General features: G+C 42.6%; 3 protein-coding genes across 4 annotated transcripts in view; 1 reads left to right on the top strand and 2 right to left on the bottom strand.

The window, feature by feature from the left end:
* Positions 1–1760, top strand: part of LOC147136874 (obscurin-like) — a 28302-nt gene extending 26542 nt beyond the window's left edge. Inside the window, exons 36-37 of the mRNA XM_086051397.1 lie at positions 129–398; positions 1561–1760. Coding sequence (XP_085907523.1) covers positions 129–398; positions 1561–1571 — 281 coding nt within the window. The 3' untranslated portion in view covers positions 1572–1760. The remainder of the gene's footprint in view (positions 1–128; positions 399–1560) is intronic.
* Positions 1761–2558: 798 nt separating this feature from the next.
* Positions 2559–9487, bottom strand: LOC147136873 (uncharacterized). The gene is made up of 6 exons (XM_086051395.1): positions 6760–9487; positions 6100–6201; positions 4462–4518; positions 4020–4112; positions 3418–3603; positions 2559–3353 (listed from the first exon to the last, which is right to left on the bottom strand). The coding sequence occupies exons 1-6, from the start codon at positions 8851–8853 to the stop codon at positions 3225–3227; spliced, it is 2661 nt and encodes an 886-aa protein (XP_085907521.1). The 5' UTR covers positions 8854–9487; the 3' UTR covers positions 2559–3224.
* A 4535-nt stretch (positions 9488–14022) lies between these two features.
* Positions 14023–18558, bottom strand: part of spegb (striated muscle enriched protein kinase b) — a 29940-nt gene continuing 25404 nt past the window's right edge. For both annotated transcript variants that reach the window (XM_086051975.1, XM_086051977.1), the window contains 5 exons: positions 17642–17881; positions 17229–17452; positions 16560–16635; positions 16029–16178; positions 14023–15578 (listed from right to left, as the gene is read on the bottom strand). In XM_086051975.1, coding sequence (XP_085908101.1) covers positions 15332–15578; positions 16029–16178; positions 16560–16635; positions 17229–17452; positions 17642–17881 — 937 coding nt within the window. In that variant the 3' untranslated portion in view covers positions 14023–15331. The remainder of the gene's footprint in view (positions 15579–16028; positions 16179–16559; positions 16636–17228; positions 17453–17641; positions 17882–18558) is intronic.

Genomic DNA, 18558 nt, shown 5'->3' with positions numbered 1-18558 from the left:
ATGATTGATTAATATCTTTGTATTTGCCGACGCAGTAGTGAACGGATGGATGGGAGGCAGTTCCTTTTTTCACCGCAAGATGTCACTGTCTACAATGTTGAAATCTTCCCCTCCCCCTCGCAACGCAGCCCAGCCTGTGGTGATGGTCAGAGAGCTGCGAGACGTGGAGGTGGTGGCCCCCAGCGAAGCCTGCTTCGAATGCGAGGTGTCCACACCCGTCCAGAAACCGCCCGCGTGGAGCCTCAACGGGGAACCCCTGCGGCCCGGGGCTCACGTGCGCCTGGACAAGCTGGGCACCGTCCACAGGCTGACCCTCAAGCAAACCTCCACGGCCATGAGCGGGGCGGTCGGCTTCGCTTGTGGAAAAGCCAAAAGCTCAGCGCAGCTTAGAGTCTTGAGTAAGTCAAGGGATTTGCTTTTTATTTTTATTTCGAAGCTTTAAAATGACCAGACAAAATATTAGGTACACCTAAACAGCCCACTGGTGGTATGGAAGCTCCCCTGTAGTGGTTTGCCAAACAATTATTGCCCGAGTACAGTTCAGTTGTATTTAACTTTAACATCTGTATTTAATCTTTAATACTTTTAAATTTGATTTCGGTACAATTTTTTCAAAATGTAACTTTTATGAGCATTGATATGATGAATATTCTCCTATATTTAAGTGCAGTGTTAACATTTAAATTGTGCATAATATTACAGTAGCGTTGAATAAAAATATACTCTTAGTACTCTTAGCAATAAAACATCTGCCGACTACGCTACTATACTAAAATTTTGGTGTTGATGGTGATAGTGGGAGAGCTAATGATTTTTATTTTTTTCAACATAGGCTAAAAGGTTTTAGGTCTCCTGCTCGAGGGAGATCCAACAACAGAATACAATAATACATATTATATTAAACCCAATCAAATTCACGTAAGCTCAAATACATCTTAACTTCAACCAGCCTTAATTGCCAAGTCATGAGCAGAATAATTTCACAATTACAATCATAATTTCATGTGTAAGTAATATAGTTAGTCATTCAATTATTTAGGGGTAGGCGCTCAATTACTTGTGTTGTTTCTGCAAATGGCGTCGGGGCTCAGTCCCCACCCAGCCCAAATACGTTGGCAATTCAAAATAAAATGTCCCTAACGTGTCTCCTTTTAGAAAGACTAATTGCTTACGCCGATCATGTGAACGTTTAGTGAAAAGATGCATGCTAGGAAATGGCCAAGTGCCATTTGGCCTCTGGCGCGGTGCATATAAATAGAGTGACCGTTTTGGCCGAGAGAGTGGCACATTTTGCGGATTGTAGCGGCTGTTGAAAAAAATGTGTGCTCTATATGTGGACGATATAGGTCAGGTGCGAAAGAGCTCACACGACCCTGAACTTTGCAAACGTGCAAGAGATCACAAACAGCTCATCAAGCCGCTTAAGCAAGAAAAGCGCTTTTCAGTCACAGCATTTAGCGGCATCAAAATGAATTCCAAAAGCTTGTGTTTAGGCAGAATCGAGTCAAAATTGATGGAATGATTTTGACGTGTAATTCTTGATGTGCTACAATTCCTTAGGTGGTTCGTAAGTGACGTGGGCGCCGTCAACCTTCAGACCTACTTTCATCTCATCTTTGGACTTTATACGTGTGTTAAGTGGTAAAAAAAAATGGCATAAACTATGTTGCATTTAGTGTGTCATTTTGTCTTCTTCTGAACTTAAGTGAGTGAAAAAGCACTTGGGAAGGTCATGTAAATAATGTGTGTGCGTGTGTGTGTGTGTGTGTGTGTGTGAACATGTTTAAATTTCATGATTTCAATAAATGAACTAATGATATACATTGGTCTGATTTATTTGAAGCATCATTTTACAGTAGTAATAATTATAACTGCAAATAATGCTCCTGGTTTAATATGACCCCAATTTGTGTTTATTTATTCCCAAAAGTATCCAGATCATTTGCGTTGTGTTTGTATAAACATGCGTGGAATTTGAATTTGGATGGAATTGTTATGTTTACCTCTCGTGTTACAATCATTTATCAGGATATATGATCCTGTTTCTCGGTTAATTTGACCCAATAATCCTCAATTATCCCGAAATGGAAGAAATGGAAAAAGGAAGTCCTAATGAAACAGTGTGTTGCAAAAAATATGACGGCTTGTATTTATTACTTTATTAAAGTGTTACTTTTACTCATCTTATGTTTGTTTCTTAGGAACAACGGTCATGTTGCTGGGTCATCTTGACCCGTGCCGTGGCATGTTTGAAAACAAAATCAATCTTGTTTAGTTGTCATTGACATTCTAATCAATATTTAATGTGTTACCCCTCAAGGACGACAATTGACTCGTTTTATATTTTAAAAAATGTTACAAATGTATTCAGTACACTAATATAGGACACGTTGACACCTTTCCCATCATGTGGGCGATTTTATCGTGAGCAAAAGCTAAATGTGTTATGCAGAACAATTTTGAATGAACAGACTTTCAGTTTTTTCTTGAATCATGATTTAATCAAGAATACAAGTGATACTAGTTTGTTTTCTTGAAATGTGTAAAAAGTTCACGATTACGTTTTCCCAAACGGAAACATTGCAATTCCAGACCAGTATGCTTGACATGCTGATGCTATGAACAGCCTGTAAAAAATAACAATCATAATAAATCACACAGTCAATACCTCACATGAATATCTCAATCAGTAAACTTTAACATCACGCGTGATTTCCCAAACAACATATAAAAGTGAAGAACATTCCAAACATTTAAGATTAAATATTCTGTAAAGTACAAAGTAAAGTAAAGTTGCCGTTCTGCTTTGGTTTAAGCCCCGTCCGTAGCTCTGCTAAGAAAAAAAAAAAAAAATGCCAGTCAGTCGTTGATATGGCCACAGAAGGCCCCGATTTTATAACATACTACATACAGTATATTTTTAATCACACAAATACTTTGTACTGCATGATGAGCTTCACTGCAAATCGTCTTTGCATAGAAACAGGTTTTGGAAAAAACACATCTTGCCAACACAGACAGATTTCCATCTTGTTTTTGTCATCGTAGCGCCACCTGCTGAATCTGGCCGATCACTGCCCATCTTGGCCCCGACGCAAACTTGCAAACGGACTAACTTGTGCTTTTTGGGTCCTCGTTTGAAACCACGTCCCACTTGCTGTGAAAACTGAGAGCTGTCAGTGAGAAAGTGGAAGGCAACACAATGCCGATGTCGGCGATCGCCTTCATCCCAGAGACCTCTGCTCCTTGAGGACGTCGTAGATGTCGTCCACGTTGCTCAGCCTTTCGAAAAAGGGGATCAGGTCGAGGAGCTCGCTATCCGACATGTCATCGAACCAGGATACCACGGGAACCTACGGGATGCAAACATTTAGAAGGCGCCTGAGGTTGTTTCGGAAGAACGCAAGGAAAGCGTACCGCGTTGTCCGGGTGGAAAGTGTAGGAGGCCGGCGAGTTGTCGATGATGATGACTTTGTTGAGGTCCCTCCCTAAGTGGCTCAAGTCTTTGACGTAATTGCCTTTGTGGAAGACGCACGCCTCCCTGAAGAGACGGCTTCGGAATGCTCCCCATTTGTCCAAGACGTCTGACACAGGATCTGCATACTATTAAAAAAAAAAAAAAAGTTCTCTAAAAACTGTGTGTATGTTCCAACTTCATTTCTAAATGGGAGCTCTTTAAGTGCTCCTCCACTTGAACCCAAAAAAACAGTGAACACCGCTTTGCAATTCGCTAAGCACAAAACTCACTTAATTTTTAATTACAACCGGTAATTATTTCTGATGGTGAGACCCCCCAAAAGCCAATTTCTTTGGCCTCTAAAATTGGAGCTCAATCGTTAAATGGAGCTGTTAGTGTTGAACATGGGCCAACAATAAAAAGTCCCCACAAACGTCAGAATGACATGGCTGTCATTCTAAATAATGGATTTTAAAACAGCAGGTGCCACATGACCCATGAAGGGCAACGCATTCTTTACACTGCGCCTCTCAGTCAACCTTGTGAGCGGCAGCTAACCAACCTTGGAGAGGCTCGCCGTGAATAAAACACATTCAAACATCTCCCCCATCCGCCTGAGGAATTCATCCACGTGGGGTCGCTTTGAGACATAAACCTGAGGGGACAGACAAAAAAAAGGACAGAAATGTACAAATTTGCCACCTGTGGCAGAACAAGATTGGCGTACGTACCGATATAGTGCATGGTGGGCTAAAAATATAATAGCTACACGCTTCAAATGTTTTGAATTTTTAATTGTTATACACAGATGAGTGTTTTTTAAGTTTTGACTACTACTACCACCACAAGAGAAAAAGCTATACATTGTAATCGTCATATTGACTCCCCAACAGAATTCTTCATCGATTTCTCTTGATGTATCAACGAGCAGGTCTCTGCACCAAGTCACTCGACTAAATTGCTTGGGACGGAACCCAAAGGCAAAAAGTATACGAGGAACCTACCTGGTGAACTGTTCCATCGATGTCCACCGGAGTAATGAAATCAGCATGGTTCACCGGCTGTCAAAGAAAAACAAATGTTACAACTCAAGATGAAAAACTAGGTGGCCGTGACGTCCGATTCAACACAAGCAAAGCCCGTTATCATCTGTTAACGAACAAATCGTGGCTAATCCATTCTTGGTGGGCCCTTGCATGCCCGGTATCGTTGCCAGTCCTGGAAATGATCATCAAACTTTGACACCAAGCTCAGCCCACTTTAAGGCAAAAGAATATTTTGTCGCCCATCTGCCTCCGATACCTGCTTGCAATCGGGTCTCATTTGAAAAAAAAAAAATCCTTGGTGATTTTGCCAATGTACCATTCGTAGAATTTGCCCGAAATGGCTGCTTCCAACCAAAATGGCTGACTTCCTGTTGAACGTGAGGAAACAGGTTCTGAGCACGTTTTTGTGTATCTTGTCATGATAGACGACTGTGTGTGTTGATTGATGAAACTAGTGTCAGGGTGTGATTTATTTTCTCTCTCTCCAGGGGGTGCTAGTGAGTGAATTTTGGCCTTGAGTGTTTGGGACTCCTAAAATGCATAAACCGATCAATCAAATGACACCAAGAAGGTGACATAAACACTCAAATTAGAACTCAAGTGATTCAACAGTTGACAATGTACTTGCCTAAAATCGTCACTGCATCCTTGCCTAATATCGTCACTGCATTGAATAACTGCCATGGCGTTTTACGGTAACGATTATATTTCAGTACGCGGTGACGAAATATTTTACTGGAAAGGTATCCGTGTTCTTTAAACACGTCGGTTTTCTGCACGTCATCAGACTTGTTATATATGACACATGGCCCTATTTGCCTTTTGCAAAGAGGGACCTTACCGCATCTAAGCCCGTCTGTTTACACGTGACTCGTAGCAATATCCAGTGACATCATATCAGGACAGTCGTTAACGGCGGAGGAATTTCAGGTCGCATGGAATTTGTTACATAATTCTGAGGCAACACACAAGCTCTGCCGGAAATAACTTTGCTCACTGAACCGTTTCAGAAAAGGTTCGTGGCTAAAATCCAGCAATTCTTCTTGTACGAGTTTTTTTTCCTGTATTGTTTATTCCATTTCCTTACACTGGTAATGAGAATAAGGCTGCAGCATGTAAGTGAAGAGCATACAAGATGGATGCAATTTGTATCAGATCAGTGGTCGGATTCAGGGAAGTGCAAATTCTGCTGGCGATACCCACAGAATGCGAGTTGGGCACCGCGGGCCGAAACATTAACGTTACATTGTTAATATTTCAACTGTATAACTTGATTAAGTCTCAATATTTCACAGTGATTTATTTTTTTCTTTGCAAGTTCATTTACAGTGTGCGCCCCCCAAATTTTTAAAATATTACATTAGGTCTGCGGCATTATGGCCCCCTCGTCTAAATGTATGGCATCAAAGCTTGATGGTCATTTCAAGGACAAGCCATGAAAAAGAATGTAAATTTACATGTTTAACATTTTACATCAGAGAGTCCATTTACTTGCGTTGAAAGCTTTACCGTGGAACTGATGCAGACATCCTGCTTGAGCACACCACGGGGAACGTCTACATTGTACACAAGAGCTGCTCACTCCGACCAACTTACCGTGAATGAGCTGTGCACTAAGGTTTCGTCCAAGTCAATGACCACGCAGATCTTCCCTGTATCGTGCGATTCCAGTTGCGGGAGCAGCGCCTTTGTCGGCACCTGGGAATAACAAAAGCCAGTCGACCAACTCAAGTTCTTTGCCAAAACGTAGCCGAGTGTAAACATGGACCTCGTGTTCGCTATTCATTTCAGTGAGCTAGGCATGCATGTTGTTTTAACGATGGCTTTTAGATGCCGCTCCAGCTGGTGCTGTGTTGACAGAACGTACATGGCACTCGACTTTGTCCCATCCTATCATCATCATTCTGATCCTAAAAACAAATTGATCCGACAGATCAAATGCTTGGTAGAGTGAAGCGCTGTGACGGCAGATTGAAAGAGATACGCTTCAGTCTCCCAAGTCCCTCGTAATGTGATCGCTATGAACAGTTATACTGTACACTTGTCGGAATGTTGAAAAGCCAGACAGGATGGAGTTCATATCAACCTCTTACCATATGCCTTTTTAATTTTGAATCTTTCACCATTACTAATTATCCGCAAAAGTTGAATCTCAACAACTTTTCTGGTTGTTCCAACCAACCAAGACAAGTCGACTTGCCTTGATTAGCATAACCTGCACGACTAACAATCCACAAAGACAACATTGGTATTTACCTGCGTATTTGGTGGTATGCAGTACTCGCAGTCGCAAAGTTCAGCAGGATCACCATCGCAGTCCTCATCCTCCGAGTCCTCGGCCCATCTGGTCTGCACGAGAGAGTCCCCGTCTTCAGTCTTGTCATATTCTGAGACGACGCTGTGAATGATATCTGCTTGTACTTCTCTTGAGATTTCAGTTGAACCGGAGAGTTCATTTGAGTCCTTGCTTTCTCCGATTGCAGAGCAATGTTCGTCCGCTTTGCAGACTTGGCTTTCCTCTGGACAGGCAGCATGGACTGGCTCATTCAAAACAACACCATTCAGGAAGTGATTTGATGACATTGGATTGCTTTTAATTTGACATGTATAATATTCCCCATCCAAGTCGAGACCCTCATGTCCTTCCATAAGCGACGAGTATGATTCCTTCTTGGAACAAGTACAGAACACATCTTCGTGACCGTAAAATATGTTCGGCTCTTTGTTGTCTGTAGCCGCTCTCGAAGTATCATCAAATGCGTCGTATTTGTTTTGAGCATTCGGTGCATTTAGCAGCTCTGCAGCATCACAAGTTTTGGCCCCGTTCACAGTCTCCTCACAAGCATCATCAATCTCATGTTCCACTTTGCAGTCTTCTGGTCGGGCCTCTGACTCACCTCTCAGACTTGAATCACAACCATAAATGCCTTCAAATGCTTTTTCTGAAGAGTCATTCATTTGTGGATTTAATTCTGTGACCTGATACGCATTTTGTGGTTGCTTCTTGGCCTTGAGTTGGTCACCATACAGGCAATCATAGATGTCTCCTCCATCAAAGCAAGAAATGTAACGTTGCGATCGTGTAATAGTTGGCCCATGATAGTCACACCTGTCAAATAAATCAAAGTAATCTTCAAGGACAAAATTGGATGTTTTCTTTTCATCTTGAACAGTCTCTGTGATGTTGTATTGGTTTTCATCATCCTCACATGATTCCCACTGGGTCTGCTCATCACTCCAATCTTCCTGAGCTTCTTTTTCAGATTCGGATTCGGATGAATTCAAGCTGCTTTCGAAGTCTTCTGCACACGTCTTAAAGGACTTGCTCTCAGAGGAAGAGCCATCTGAGGAGGCGTCGTCTTCCAGAAAGAACCCCGCAAAGGTCTTGTCGGAGTAGTTCTGTTCTGATGTCTGACTGGTTTCATTTGAGTCTTCATATGCAGTTGTGTTCAAGTGATCTGTGGCCACTATGTGTCCCTGGCTTTTATTCAAGTTTGCATGCCGAGGCAAACAGTCAACGTCTTCTGAGACCGTCCACAGCTCATCATCAGTAACCCTTTCCTGGCTGTCATCTGACAAATAGCCCCACTCATCATTGTCTTCTTCGGCCATGCTTTGACTTTGAATGTCAGCGTACTCACTGAGTTCCGTATCACAATCTGATTCATCTGCCGACTCCAAAGCGTCTCCTATGAAACCGGTCGTCTCGTGTTTCTCACAGTCCTCAATTGATGTTTCTGGCTTATACTCGAGGCACTTGCGCTGCATGCCGGAGGACGTGTATTGTTGTGATAAGTGCAGATGCTCTATGTAATCAGACGGACAACCACAGGTTTCACACTGCTTGAAACTGTCAGAGTTCACATCAAATTGATCCAGCACTAAGTCTGAATGCTCAGACGGGTGATGGATGCGCTCATGGATTAAGTTTTGTTGCTGTTCAGTGCAGCAATTACTACCATTGTGATCTGAACTATGATTAACACTGGGCTCAGAGGTGCTTGAAGGTCTCATGTGCCATCTTTCTAATGGGTGGCTTAACCTCAAAGTCTTATCATGGATTGTGATGCATTCCAAAATGCTGCCAATTCCGGAATACTGCTCGGATATAAAATCTTCACAGTTGTTACGATGTTCCATGCAAAGACTGGAAGGGCTCATTTCTCGACTGGCAACCAGCTGTTCGGAAAGTTCTGAGAGGACATTACCTGCATCAAGTTCTGCATCAAGTGGTGCACTTCCGTTGTCTTCTGTTAATTTGGCAACCTGGCATTGCTCTGCAAGCATGCTGTCAGTCAGCTGTGGGCCTTGTTCAGAGGCATCACTTTGCTCACTTTCTTCCAAATACATCTCAAGGTCTTTTCTTTTTCCAGTTCAGAGTCTACGCACCATACGAATCGGGTCCGGCTGTAGCTCGGGATCAAGCAGAGTCTAAAGTCCAACTGACTTGCTGGTGAACCGTCACGTCATGAGGAGGGAATATTCACAGAGATGGCTGGGAGGGGGAATGAGACTACAGCTCCCCTGGGAAACAGGAGCAGCACGAATGTTGACTTGACAGCTCGTCACAACCAAAAACCGAGCACTGGACTCCACCCCCATTTTGCCAAAGACCGAGTCATTTATTTTGGGGGCTTGGAAAGAAGTGACAAATAACTTCTGAAATATCAAATCTCTATAAAAGGCCAAACCAATACATAAATCTGAAAGTGACAACATGGTTCTTTGATAGCTACGCATGATGGTGTTCCTCAATAATGCTACGCATTACAAAAGAAGCAGCAGCAGCAGCCTTTGATGGGTGACAGGCCAGCAATCGTTGTCTTTGTGTAGTAAACCTGTCGAATCCTTCACACTACACGGTTGATAATGAACGGACTCCATACATTTTGCTTTTACTCCGGTAATACTCCTAATTGATATAGTTGCCGTACGAGAGAGCAGAAATACAACCCCTGTACAGAGATTTTTGCAAAATAGTGACCTTCCGTCACCACCATGACATTCACGCACTTAGTGTCCTTGTGGTGACATATGATTGACATCTGTACATGTGGACTACTTTTCAACACTGGGACATATTAGTTATCTGCCTTGCACGGATGAGCTAAGAAACCGTGTTCAACAAATGGCATGCTGTTGGACAACAGAGGCGGATTTGAATAAAGCCAGAGACCTCATATTTATTCCACCGCTCATGTTGTATCAACTGCTGTGTGATCTGCTCATTATGGAGTACTTCCATTTTCAATTTTGAAAATCCGTTGTGACATTCTTCGTCAGTTTTTTACAAGATCTGTATTGACAAATGATACACAATGCTGACTGGTGTGAAAAGAAATATACTCATTCATTAAAGGATGCTTGAAACAAATACACGAAGGCAAACTTACTCACACCCATTTTTTGTTCATCTTTGCAAAGAGGTCAGACAGTTCAACATGGGAACATACAGCGACTGGAAAGTCTTTCAAAGTTGGTTTTTTATACCTTCCTACATTGAAATGATCTGACTCCACACACAGACTATAGACAGATGGTCAAACAAATTAAGAGGTCTCCAAAGGAAGGGTTGGTTTCTTCCTTCGTTAGAAATTCATGCCCCTCCACCTTTCACATTGTTCTTAAAATTAAGCAGCCAGGTTGGAGGCCCTTCTGTATTCGAATGAAACCAACTGTTGCAACTCACTAAGTTACAAAAAGAGACTAAAACCAGTTATACAATATCAAAACGTGAAGTTTTCCATTAAACCATTCACTCTACATCCTGCTCACAACTGTAACTGCTACTGTTCTAATTAATAACAGTATTTGCTTTATTTTTTCCTCAAACAGCCAGTCGAACACAAGATGGCCAAAAGTAACATCCCAAAGTCTTGTTCAAACTCTTACAAGAGAAGAGCTAGCTTATTCCGTATTTTCTTCCCTTCCCAGTTGCTATCGGTTCCTTTGTCCATTCAGCGCACACTTCCCTTGTACATAGTATGTTATGCGTTTTACTACATCAGTAACAAGGATCTTACAAGTGTGCCTATGTCGTACCCAGCTAACCATTTGTTTTATGGCTGCCACATGAGCAGTGACAGTGACCGGCCGGCGCATCACGTCAGCCGTTGTTGAGCCTCAGCCAGCAGGACCTCTGCTGTTGTCTGACATCTTGTGTATTCCTTGTCAACTTCTATTTTTGTCACAAAGTAAAAGGTTAGAAGGCATTGCATAAGTTCAGGTCTGCGTTTCAGCAGCTAGATAAGACAGTCAGCTAGTTTGTTTTCACTTCAGTTTTGCAGTACATATACAGTGTTTTGAACACCATCAAACTATTTTTATAGACCATTTATTGCTGCGTGCCAAATAAATTGAAAGAAAAAAAATCCTTCCTACACAGTAGTAAATTAGACCCCTGGCCTGCAAAAGTATTGATACCCTTTGAACTGTTCCACATTTTGTGTAGTTACAATCACAAATGTATTATCATGTTTCAGAGCAAGGGGTATTTATACCTTCATGTGCCACTGTAATAAAAGAAAATATCGAGTACAACACAATTAAATGCACTCAAAGATGGAAGAAAAGTTGAAATGCCATAGAAGTGACATCCGAGCTGTCAGCTGAAGCGTTAGCCTGCCACTCAAATGAAACGAAAACGTGTTGCCGCTGCATTGGCCATCGCAGACTTGTCGTCTACTTTTGTGATTAGTGTAGTGACGCTCCCGCTGTGTTTGGATTCTTGCAACAGTACACCCAGAATCTGTCAATTCGACACCGTTTCGCCAAAAGAATAAAAAAAATAAACTGAAATAAAGTTGAAAAAGAAGCAAATTGGAACATCTAAGAATGGAGGATCACCTCCAAATTCAATCAATAGCTGTTAATCATATTTGTTTAACTACTGTTGTCGTTTGACCCAGTTTATACAGGCGGGACAAGTCTGACCTGATTTCCAACCTTATTCCCAGAGGCTTTGTTTGACCTGTGGACTACATTAGCTGATGCTGAAAGTGGACAAAGTCACGAGACGGTGGTCATTATAGCTTGGGTGTGCTGGTCAGGCCATTCCTTGGTGGTCCCAAGTCGAAGGGTTTGTGTGCAAACACGTGTGAGGAAAGTGGGCAGGTGAAGCTTGTAGTGTAAAAAATATCACGCTGCCCAATGCGTTACCTCGTCTAATGTTACACACATCAGTGTGTTTAAAATAGCCCGTTCGAGCTGCTGAGTGGTAAACGATGAGGCACACACTCTCTAGAGTCGCACTTAGCCTTCACCCCAGGCGACACAACCGAGGTGGGGGGGACCAGCCAACATTCAAGGAACCACTTGTTTCACGCTTTTCCATTTGCATTTATAAAATTCACATGCAGAAAAATAAGATGTCAAACACTACAAACTCCAGAAACCTCATTCAAGTGTGACATTGATGTCCTATCATATTCCATCTTATTTGAGAATCATTGTCTCAATGCCTCACATTGTGTAGGTTGAAATACTATGTTTCCATGTGATGCTTGTTTCAGGCATAGTCTATGTGTGTTGGGTTGTCAAATAACACAATACAATATAAAAGAAGTCCTTAGTTTACTCTCTGACAAAGTTTTGTTCCTATATATTCAATGCAACCCATATTTGTACTTAAATTGGAACACGCCACAGTCCATCCCTACGTTACGCTAACGCAGTTTTAAAGTCAGAATTATAGGATTTGTAAATCAAACAAACAAACAAAAACGACTATAGCATGATCAAATCATTATAGAAAGTAACAAAGAAACACAGGAGGAACAAAACAATCAACTATGAAGATATGAGGAAGACATGATGTGTGACATAAGACAGCAACAATGAACCAACAGACTGAAAGAAAGCAGGGAACTAAATACCAACACCTTGATGAGACAATGAGGCACACCTGGACAAGACTTGAAACGCTGGCGGGAGCTGATTGGTAGATACAAGATGGAGAAGAAAGCCTAATGACTAGTCAAGACATGAAAAAGGGACACAGGAAAACATGACATTCTGTAAAATGAAATAAATCCAAATGTCATCAAAACAAAGTCAACTGAAACACAGATCATGGCAAAAACAAAAACGGAAACCGACGACATTCTTACGCCGGCCACTGCACAAACTAGTTAATGGCGCAAACGTTATATGTGGATAGCATTCTAAAGCAAGAACCTGCTACATGAAGCAATTCTGTCCTTTCCAGGCCCCATGCATCTGCTGATGTAGCGCCGCATGTAAGGTCAGGGTTGCGTGAACAAAGACAAACTGCCTCCAAATGCCTTCAGTCGAAGGGCAGTGGCGAGCAAAACATGCGCTGCGAACTCGCTGTCACGCTATCAGTCACCTACGTGGCGGAATTGTTCACCGGGCACTTAATGCACGGCGGCTCGGATCGCGGTGTCGATCCAAGAGGCCGCAGCACCGATAATGAGATTACAGCGTTTCCGAGGGGCAGCAACAACCTCACGCCACATCGCCATGATTTAGCCTGCTTAGTTGAAAGCGGCTCTTTTGTGGGAGGCCTTCCGCCAAGGCATGCCTCTGCGCCGCGTTGTTTCTATTCATATCCAAACCCGGCAAGAAAGAGACCCCCCCCCCCCCCCATGCTGATCTTCTGCCACGTTGATACCTGATATGCTGTTACAATCTGACAACCTGCTTCGCACCCCTTCAGCGCACAAGGAATGGGCCGGGTCATCCCGGCCAAACTAGACTCGGGTCAAGCCAGATGCTCTCCTCATCAATCCACCTTGGAATCCAAGTGGACAACATTTACCACCCCCTATTTGTGAATTCATTATTCATGAACCTATCCTCACCTGTTCACATACACCATTTTGTGGCATGCCAGGGCATTGTAGAAAGAGTGCAAAAACTCTTAAGATGCCACAAAACGGTGTCAAAGTCCTGGCGAATAGGAAAGTAGTCATCTCTGTCAAAGAAGATTTTACTCTATTTGCAACAATGCAGGATGGAGACCTTTTGTGCATTTTTAAGAACAGTGCACTAAAAAAAAAAAAAGAAAAGAAAAGTACCACATGCATTTTTGTTGTGTGCGAGTGCTTACTGAGCTGAATGACTTGTAATATGAAACTGAAGACATCACTTCCATTCCTGACCCCTGGGCCCCTCTCTGGGTGGCAGCCATGTTCTGCACTTGGGATCTTTTTGGTCCAGAGATTCAAGGCTGCGGTTGTAAAATTAGTCATAGTGTCACCTTCTGGTGGGACTTCGCATACACATCTGACTGTGTAACCATTCGGTTGTGGGGTGGGAGGAAATGTTATATCACACTTATCATGGCCAAAATGATCATCCATATTCTCATGTTATTACTTGGAGAAATGTAAACGAAAAAATAACAGATACTGCGAAAGCAGTGAAACTTCAGTGAAAACTGTATAATTTCCCACAGCACCCCAACATGTCTCGTCAAAGTAAAGTGCAGTCACTTTGCATGTTACGACCAGATAGTAATCTTATTTGTCACAATGTCTTTATTGCATAGCCTTCTATCATGCCCTTGTCCATGCCAAAACAAGTCACAAAAAAATAAAAGGCAGAAGCTGAAACAAACAGTCACTCAATAAATAAACAAATGTGAAGCACACACAGAGAGAAGTCACATTCATAATAGTCAGAGGAGCAAACATTTCATTCGTTTAAAGAACTCTTCCTCCGAGTCTAACATCCATCATGAGGCACCGCAACGCACAGTTCACAAAATACAGAATTGGATTTCATACAAAATGTGTGTATCATCATATTTCAGAAAACCCTGCTGTCTGATTTTACAGTATGTACTTCAGTCGTTACATTGCAGAGGCGTAAAGAGTGTAAGTCAAAATTACATTCTCTTGCTGAATTTGCATGTTTTGTCTGTTAGATTAAAAACACTCCTCTGGTGGTTCTTGTCCACAGCGGAATTTGAGAAATGACAAAAAATGGCAAAACAAGGGGCAAGATTTACTGCGAAAATACATTTTCCATTTGTAGAACCGCCAAATTTAAAACAATTTGCCATCCATTATACATTTCCATGAACTTGTTACAGGAAATGGAGGTCTTGAATCACTGAGTCTGCGAATAAAGTGATGACTTGCTTTGACACACTTTGCTGAACATTTGTCTGTGAGAACTCAATCTGGTCTATGATCAGGAAGAACAAGCAAAAATGTGAGACGGAAGCCACTAAGGTGTTTTTTCTACTCCCGCGACTGAGCGGAATATCACCCAGAGCAAATTGTACCTATTTTCGAATAACATGTTTTCAAAATAAATACATCTCCTGAGATTCAAATAATCATTCCTTGCCTTCCCGTTGAAAGTATTAGTCCAAGTATTCATCTAGGTAGCCCTTGAGGCATGTCCACAAATGCATCTCTATGCTCAGTGCAAATTTCGAAACACCAGACTTAGTCTTTAAAACTGTAACAATATTTCAAATCACTGTTTGTAGTGGCACAAACAGCACAACTCTTAATAAAGGGATGAAGGATTTTCCATCTCTGTAGGACATTACTTACCCTTGAAATAAAGCAATGTTTACAGCACGTAATTCCCACGTCATCATTTCAGTTGTAAGAATAGCATTTAACTGAAAATGCATTCAAAGTTGCAAACACTGAGGTAACATCCTGTGATATATGAAGGTAGCTAATGAAACAAAAAAAAGGATTCAGGCGATGTGTTGCTTGGCATTTTATGTCCTTTTGCCAACTAAGTTCAACAACTCTGACCTGAAGGCTCGACTTCAGCGAGCAGCTTAACGTCCAACAGAGTGGGTATTCCTCAGCGTCAGCATCTCCTGTTCAGAAGCCTACTTTTAATGGGGGACAGGGGGAGTGGGCGGAGCCGGTGCGACGGGACTGGTAGGGGTTTGCGGCGAGCTCTGGTAGGATCGAAGGAGAACTTTATGCTGAGTTGCCACTGCTTCTCGCCTGTGCTGCTGCTCGGTCAAGTATTCCTTGAGACGGGTGGTTGTAAAGGTAAGAGTCTGCCTACGAAGACGCATCAGGTAGGCGTCTTGAAGCCAAGAATTATTGAAGCAGTCCTTGATCGAAGGACGGGCCCTGTTGAGGGAGCAAAATTGGATCATGTACACGCTAGCATTTAACGCAGCGTTCCCCAGCCTTATTTGCGCAACGGACTGGTTTCACGTAAAGCAATACTTTGACAGACCGGCATGGGAACTACAGGGTGCTTGGCATCCACGTGCCAAGCAGTTTTGAAGGCTTCACTGCCGCATTTGCAAGCCTGTCGACACATATTGCACAGAGCGGGCTTGGTGTGTGAGAATCACATGTCGCCAATAAGTGCTCAAACCGTATTTTACGTACGACCCACTACGGAGATTGTGTACTCGTAAGTGTCTTTGGTTTTCTTGGAATTTGTGGGCCCCTTTTCTTTTTTTTACATTTTGTTCAGTCTCTTTGTGGAGCCCAGTACCGCGGTGTCCAAGGCCGAATGTTTGGGAACTGCTGCTTTAAATGGAGTTTTAATATGTCTCTGGTTCAACTTACCATGGGTAGCTACAGAGGATCTTTTTGAGGAACAGTGAGGCACTTTGGGACACGTTTTGGTAGAGTTTGGAGAGATCAAACTTAGCAGCATGGATCTTCATCTCAGTCTGCTGGGGATCATTTTCTATGAAAGGCGACCTGCCACTCAACCTGAACAATAGAGAGGATTAAACCAGTCACAAACGCCAACACAGTCGAAGTCGAAGAACCATATTGATTTCAACAAATACCTCATCAAAGATGACTTGATGCGGCCAATTCCACATTATTATGTGTTTAGGATCTTAACTAAATACAAGTTTGATTTTCTAAGGAGGATTTTGTACGCATTATGTTGTTTCTCCTTTTTGTTTAGACCATTGATGTCACTGTCAGACATGTTTGATCATTAGTTTCCCTACTGAGCCTAATTAAAAGAGCATCACTGAAGGATCTTATTTCACATGATTAAGCCGCTTTTGTCGAGTACAAACAACGGCGACAAGATTCAAAGAGTGTGTTGGCTGGAAGCTGGGTGAATGCAATACTTACATAATGAAAGTGATCACACCCACACTCCAGATGTCAGCTGGGGGGCCCACCACATCCCCTTTCAACATCTCAGGAGCTGCAGCGACAGAAGAGGAAAGTAGGATTTCAAAATTCACGCAAAAATGACATCTCATGAAGTGTACTTTACTTGCAATAAGACCTAATAGTTAACCAGAATTGGTATGCGTTGTTCCAGCATCTCAAACTGAATAAAGTAAATTGGAACAATTACAACGATTACAACTACAGGAAGTGAACATTTGGTATTCCCTTTGCTATAGTGACTTCTACTCTCATTTTTCCCTTTTTCAGGGATTCCCAACCAGTGTGCTGTGGCACATAGCGTCCAGTTCAATTATGATCAAAATTCACTTAATTGATCTGAAAATGATTATAAATAACATCATAACCTTTATTCATCTATCTATCCCAGGCATATACAGCACATCAACATTAAGTGATAACTGGAAGGGTATGAAGGGAGACAAAAATCGTGACATTGCCATCATCATCCCTGACCTAAACCCTGTTGAGAGCCTGTGTAACGTCTTTAAAAGGAAACGGTTAAAAAAAAAAGTACAGCGAATGTGGATGCGACTGATATTTTACTATGGTGGACTCTGCGGTTTAGGTTCAATCTGATGAATACTCTACTGGACGCGGTCTTACACATGCACTCCAGAGTTCCAACGGGTGGGCTAAACTGCTTGAGGAAAAGTGGGTTGAAGTTCTGAGCACTGCCAAAATCAATGATCTTGACGACGTTCATATGCGTGACCATGATGTTCTCGGGCTTGATGTCCAGGTGGAGAATTCTTCTGGTGTGGAGGTATTCCAACCCCTGGAGGATCTGCACGATGTAGCTCACCACGTCTTCCTCTGAGTAACGGAACCTCAAGGGACAACACATATGAGGGTTATTAAAAGACATTAATACTTAAATCTGCGCTCGCAGACCCTTTTTCATGGCGAATCCTCGGAATAACAAGATACATTTGTCTTTAAGACTTCTGAAGAATAATCATAGGCCCTCAATTATTACTAGTCTGTTGCGGAATCAAGCACAGTCCCAAAGTTGTCACCTGTCTACGAGGCTTCGGAGCATCTCTTTCCCGCTGCAGTATTCTGAGATAAGCACCAGGTAGCGTGGCGTGACGTAAGCCTCGTGAAGCGCCATGATCCGGTCGTGATGAAGCGACTTGAGGATGTCGTACTCCTGCAGCACCGCCTGCTTGGTGTCGGTTTCGTACGCGACGATCTTGGCCATGAACAGATTTCCCGTAGCGTTTTCACGGCACTCTCGGATGACACCAAAGCGGCCCCTGTGTCATAAATGATCGCAGTAATAGAGTGCAACATAATGTACAGTCAATGTTATGCAAGTTTACTTATTTATTGTGCATCCAACTATTTTCCTCACAAGGGTCACTGGAGCCTATCGCAGCTGACTTTGGGCAAGAGGCAAGGTACGCCCTGCATCTCAATCTCACGGCCCACATACACAGATAAGCATTCACACTCACATTCACACCTAAGGAACGAGTGTGAGTCTTCATTGAAACGAACATACAGGTTTGTCTATTTTTTGCGGGGGGGGAACATAGTGAGTTGTTGTTGCTTGGGGGACAGATTTGAGTAAAGGACCAGGCTGTGAAGGGCTTCCAAAGTGCAGTGAATCACTATTTCTCTTCAAACATCGTCCAGTTCATGAAAGTTAAGTCGGACTCACCGACGGACGATCGTTTAAAATTAGAGGCGGGCCGGCCTATAGACGGGTTCTATTTTTTCCCCCTGGAAAAAAGGCTAATGACGGACAACGGAAGGGTACCCACGCTGCAGACGGATGATGAATAATGGACGGTCAATTTTTAGTAAAATGCCGAGCTCTGCAAAAGACTATCATGAAAATTATCCCAAAGCGCAAACCACTTCAGTCTTAACTAGTTTGAAGGCAGCATGGTGCTTGTGGTTAAGATTTCTGCATCAAAGTCCCGAGGGT

The sequence above is a fragment of the Filicampus tigris genome, chromosome 14 (assembly GCF_054856515.1).
Source record: "Filicampus tigris isolate MCC_2025a chromosome 14, RoL_Ftig_1.0, whole genome shotgun sequence".
In the NCBI taxonomy this organism is placed as follows: Eukaryota; Metazoa; Chordata; class Actinopteri; order Syngnathiformes; family Syngnathidae; genus Filicampus; species Filicampus tigris.
This window is presented reverse-complemented; position numbering and strand designations above follow the sequence as displayed.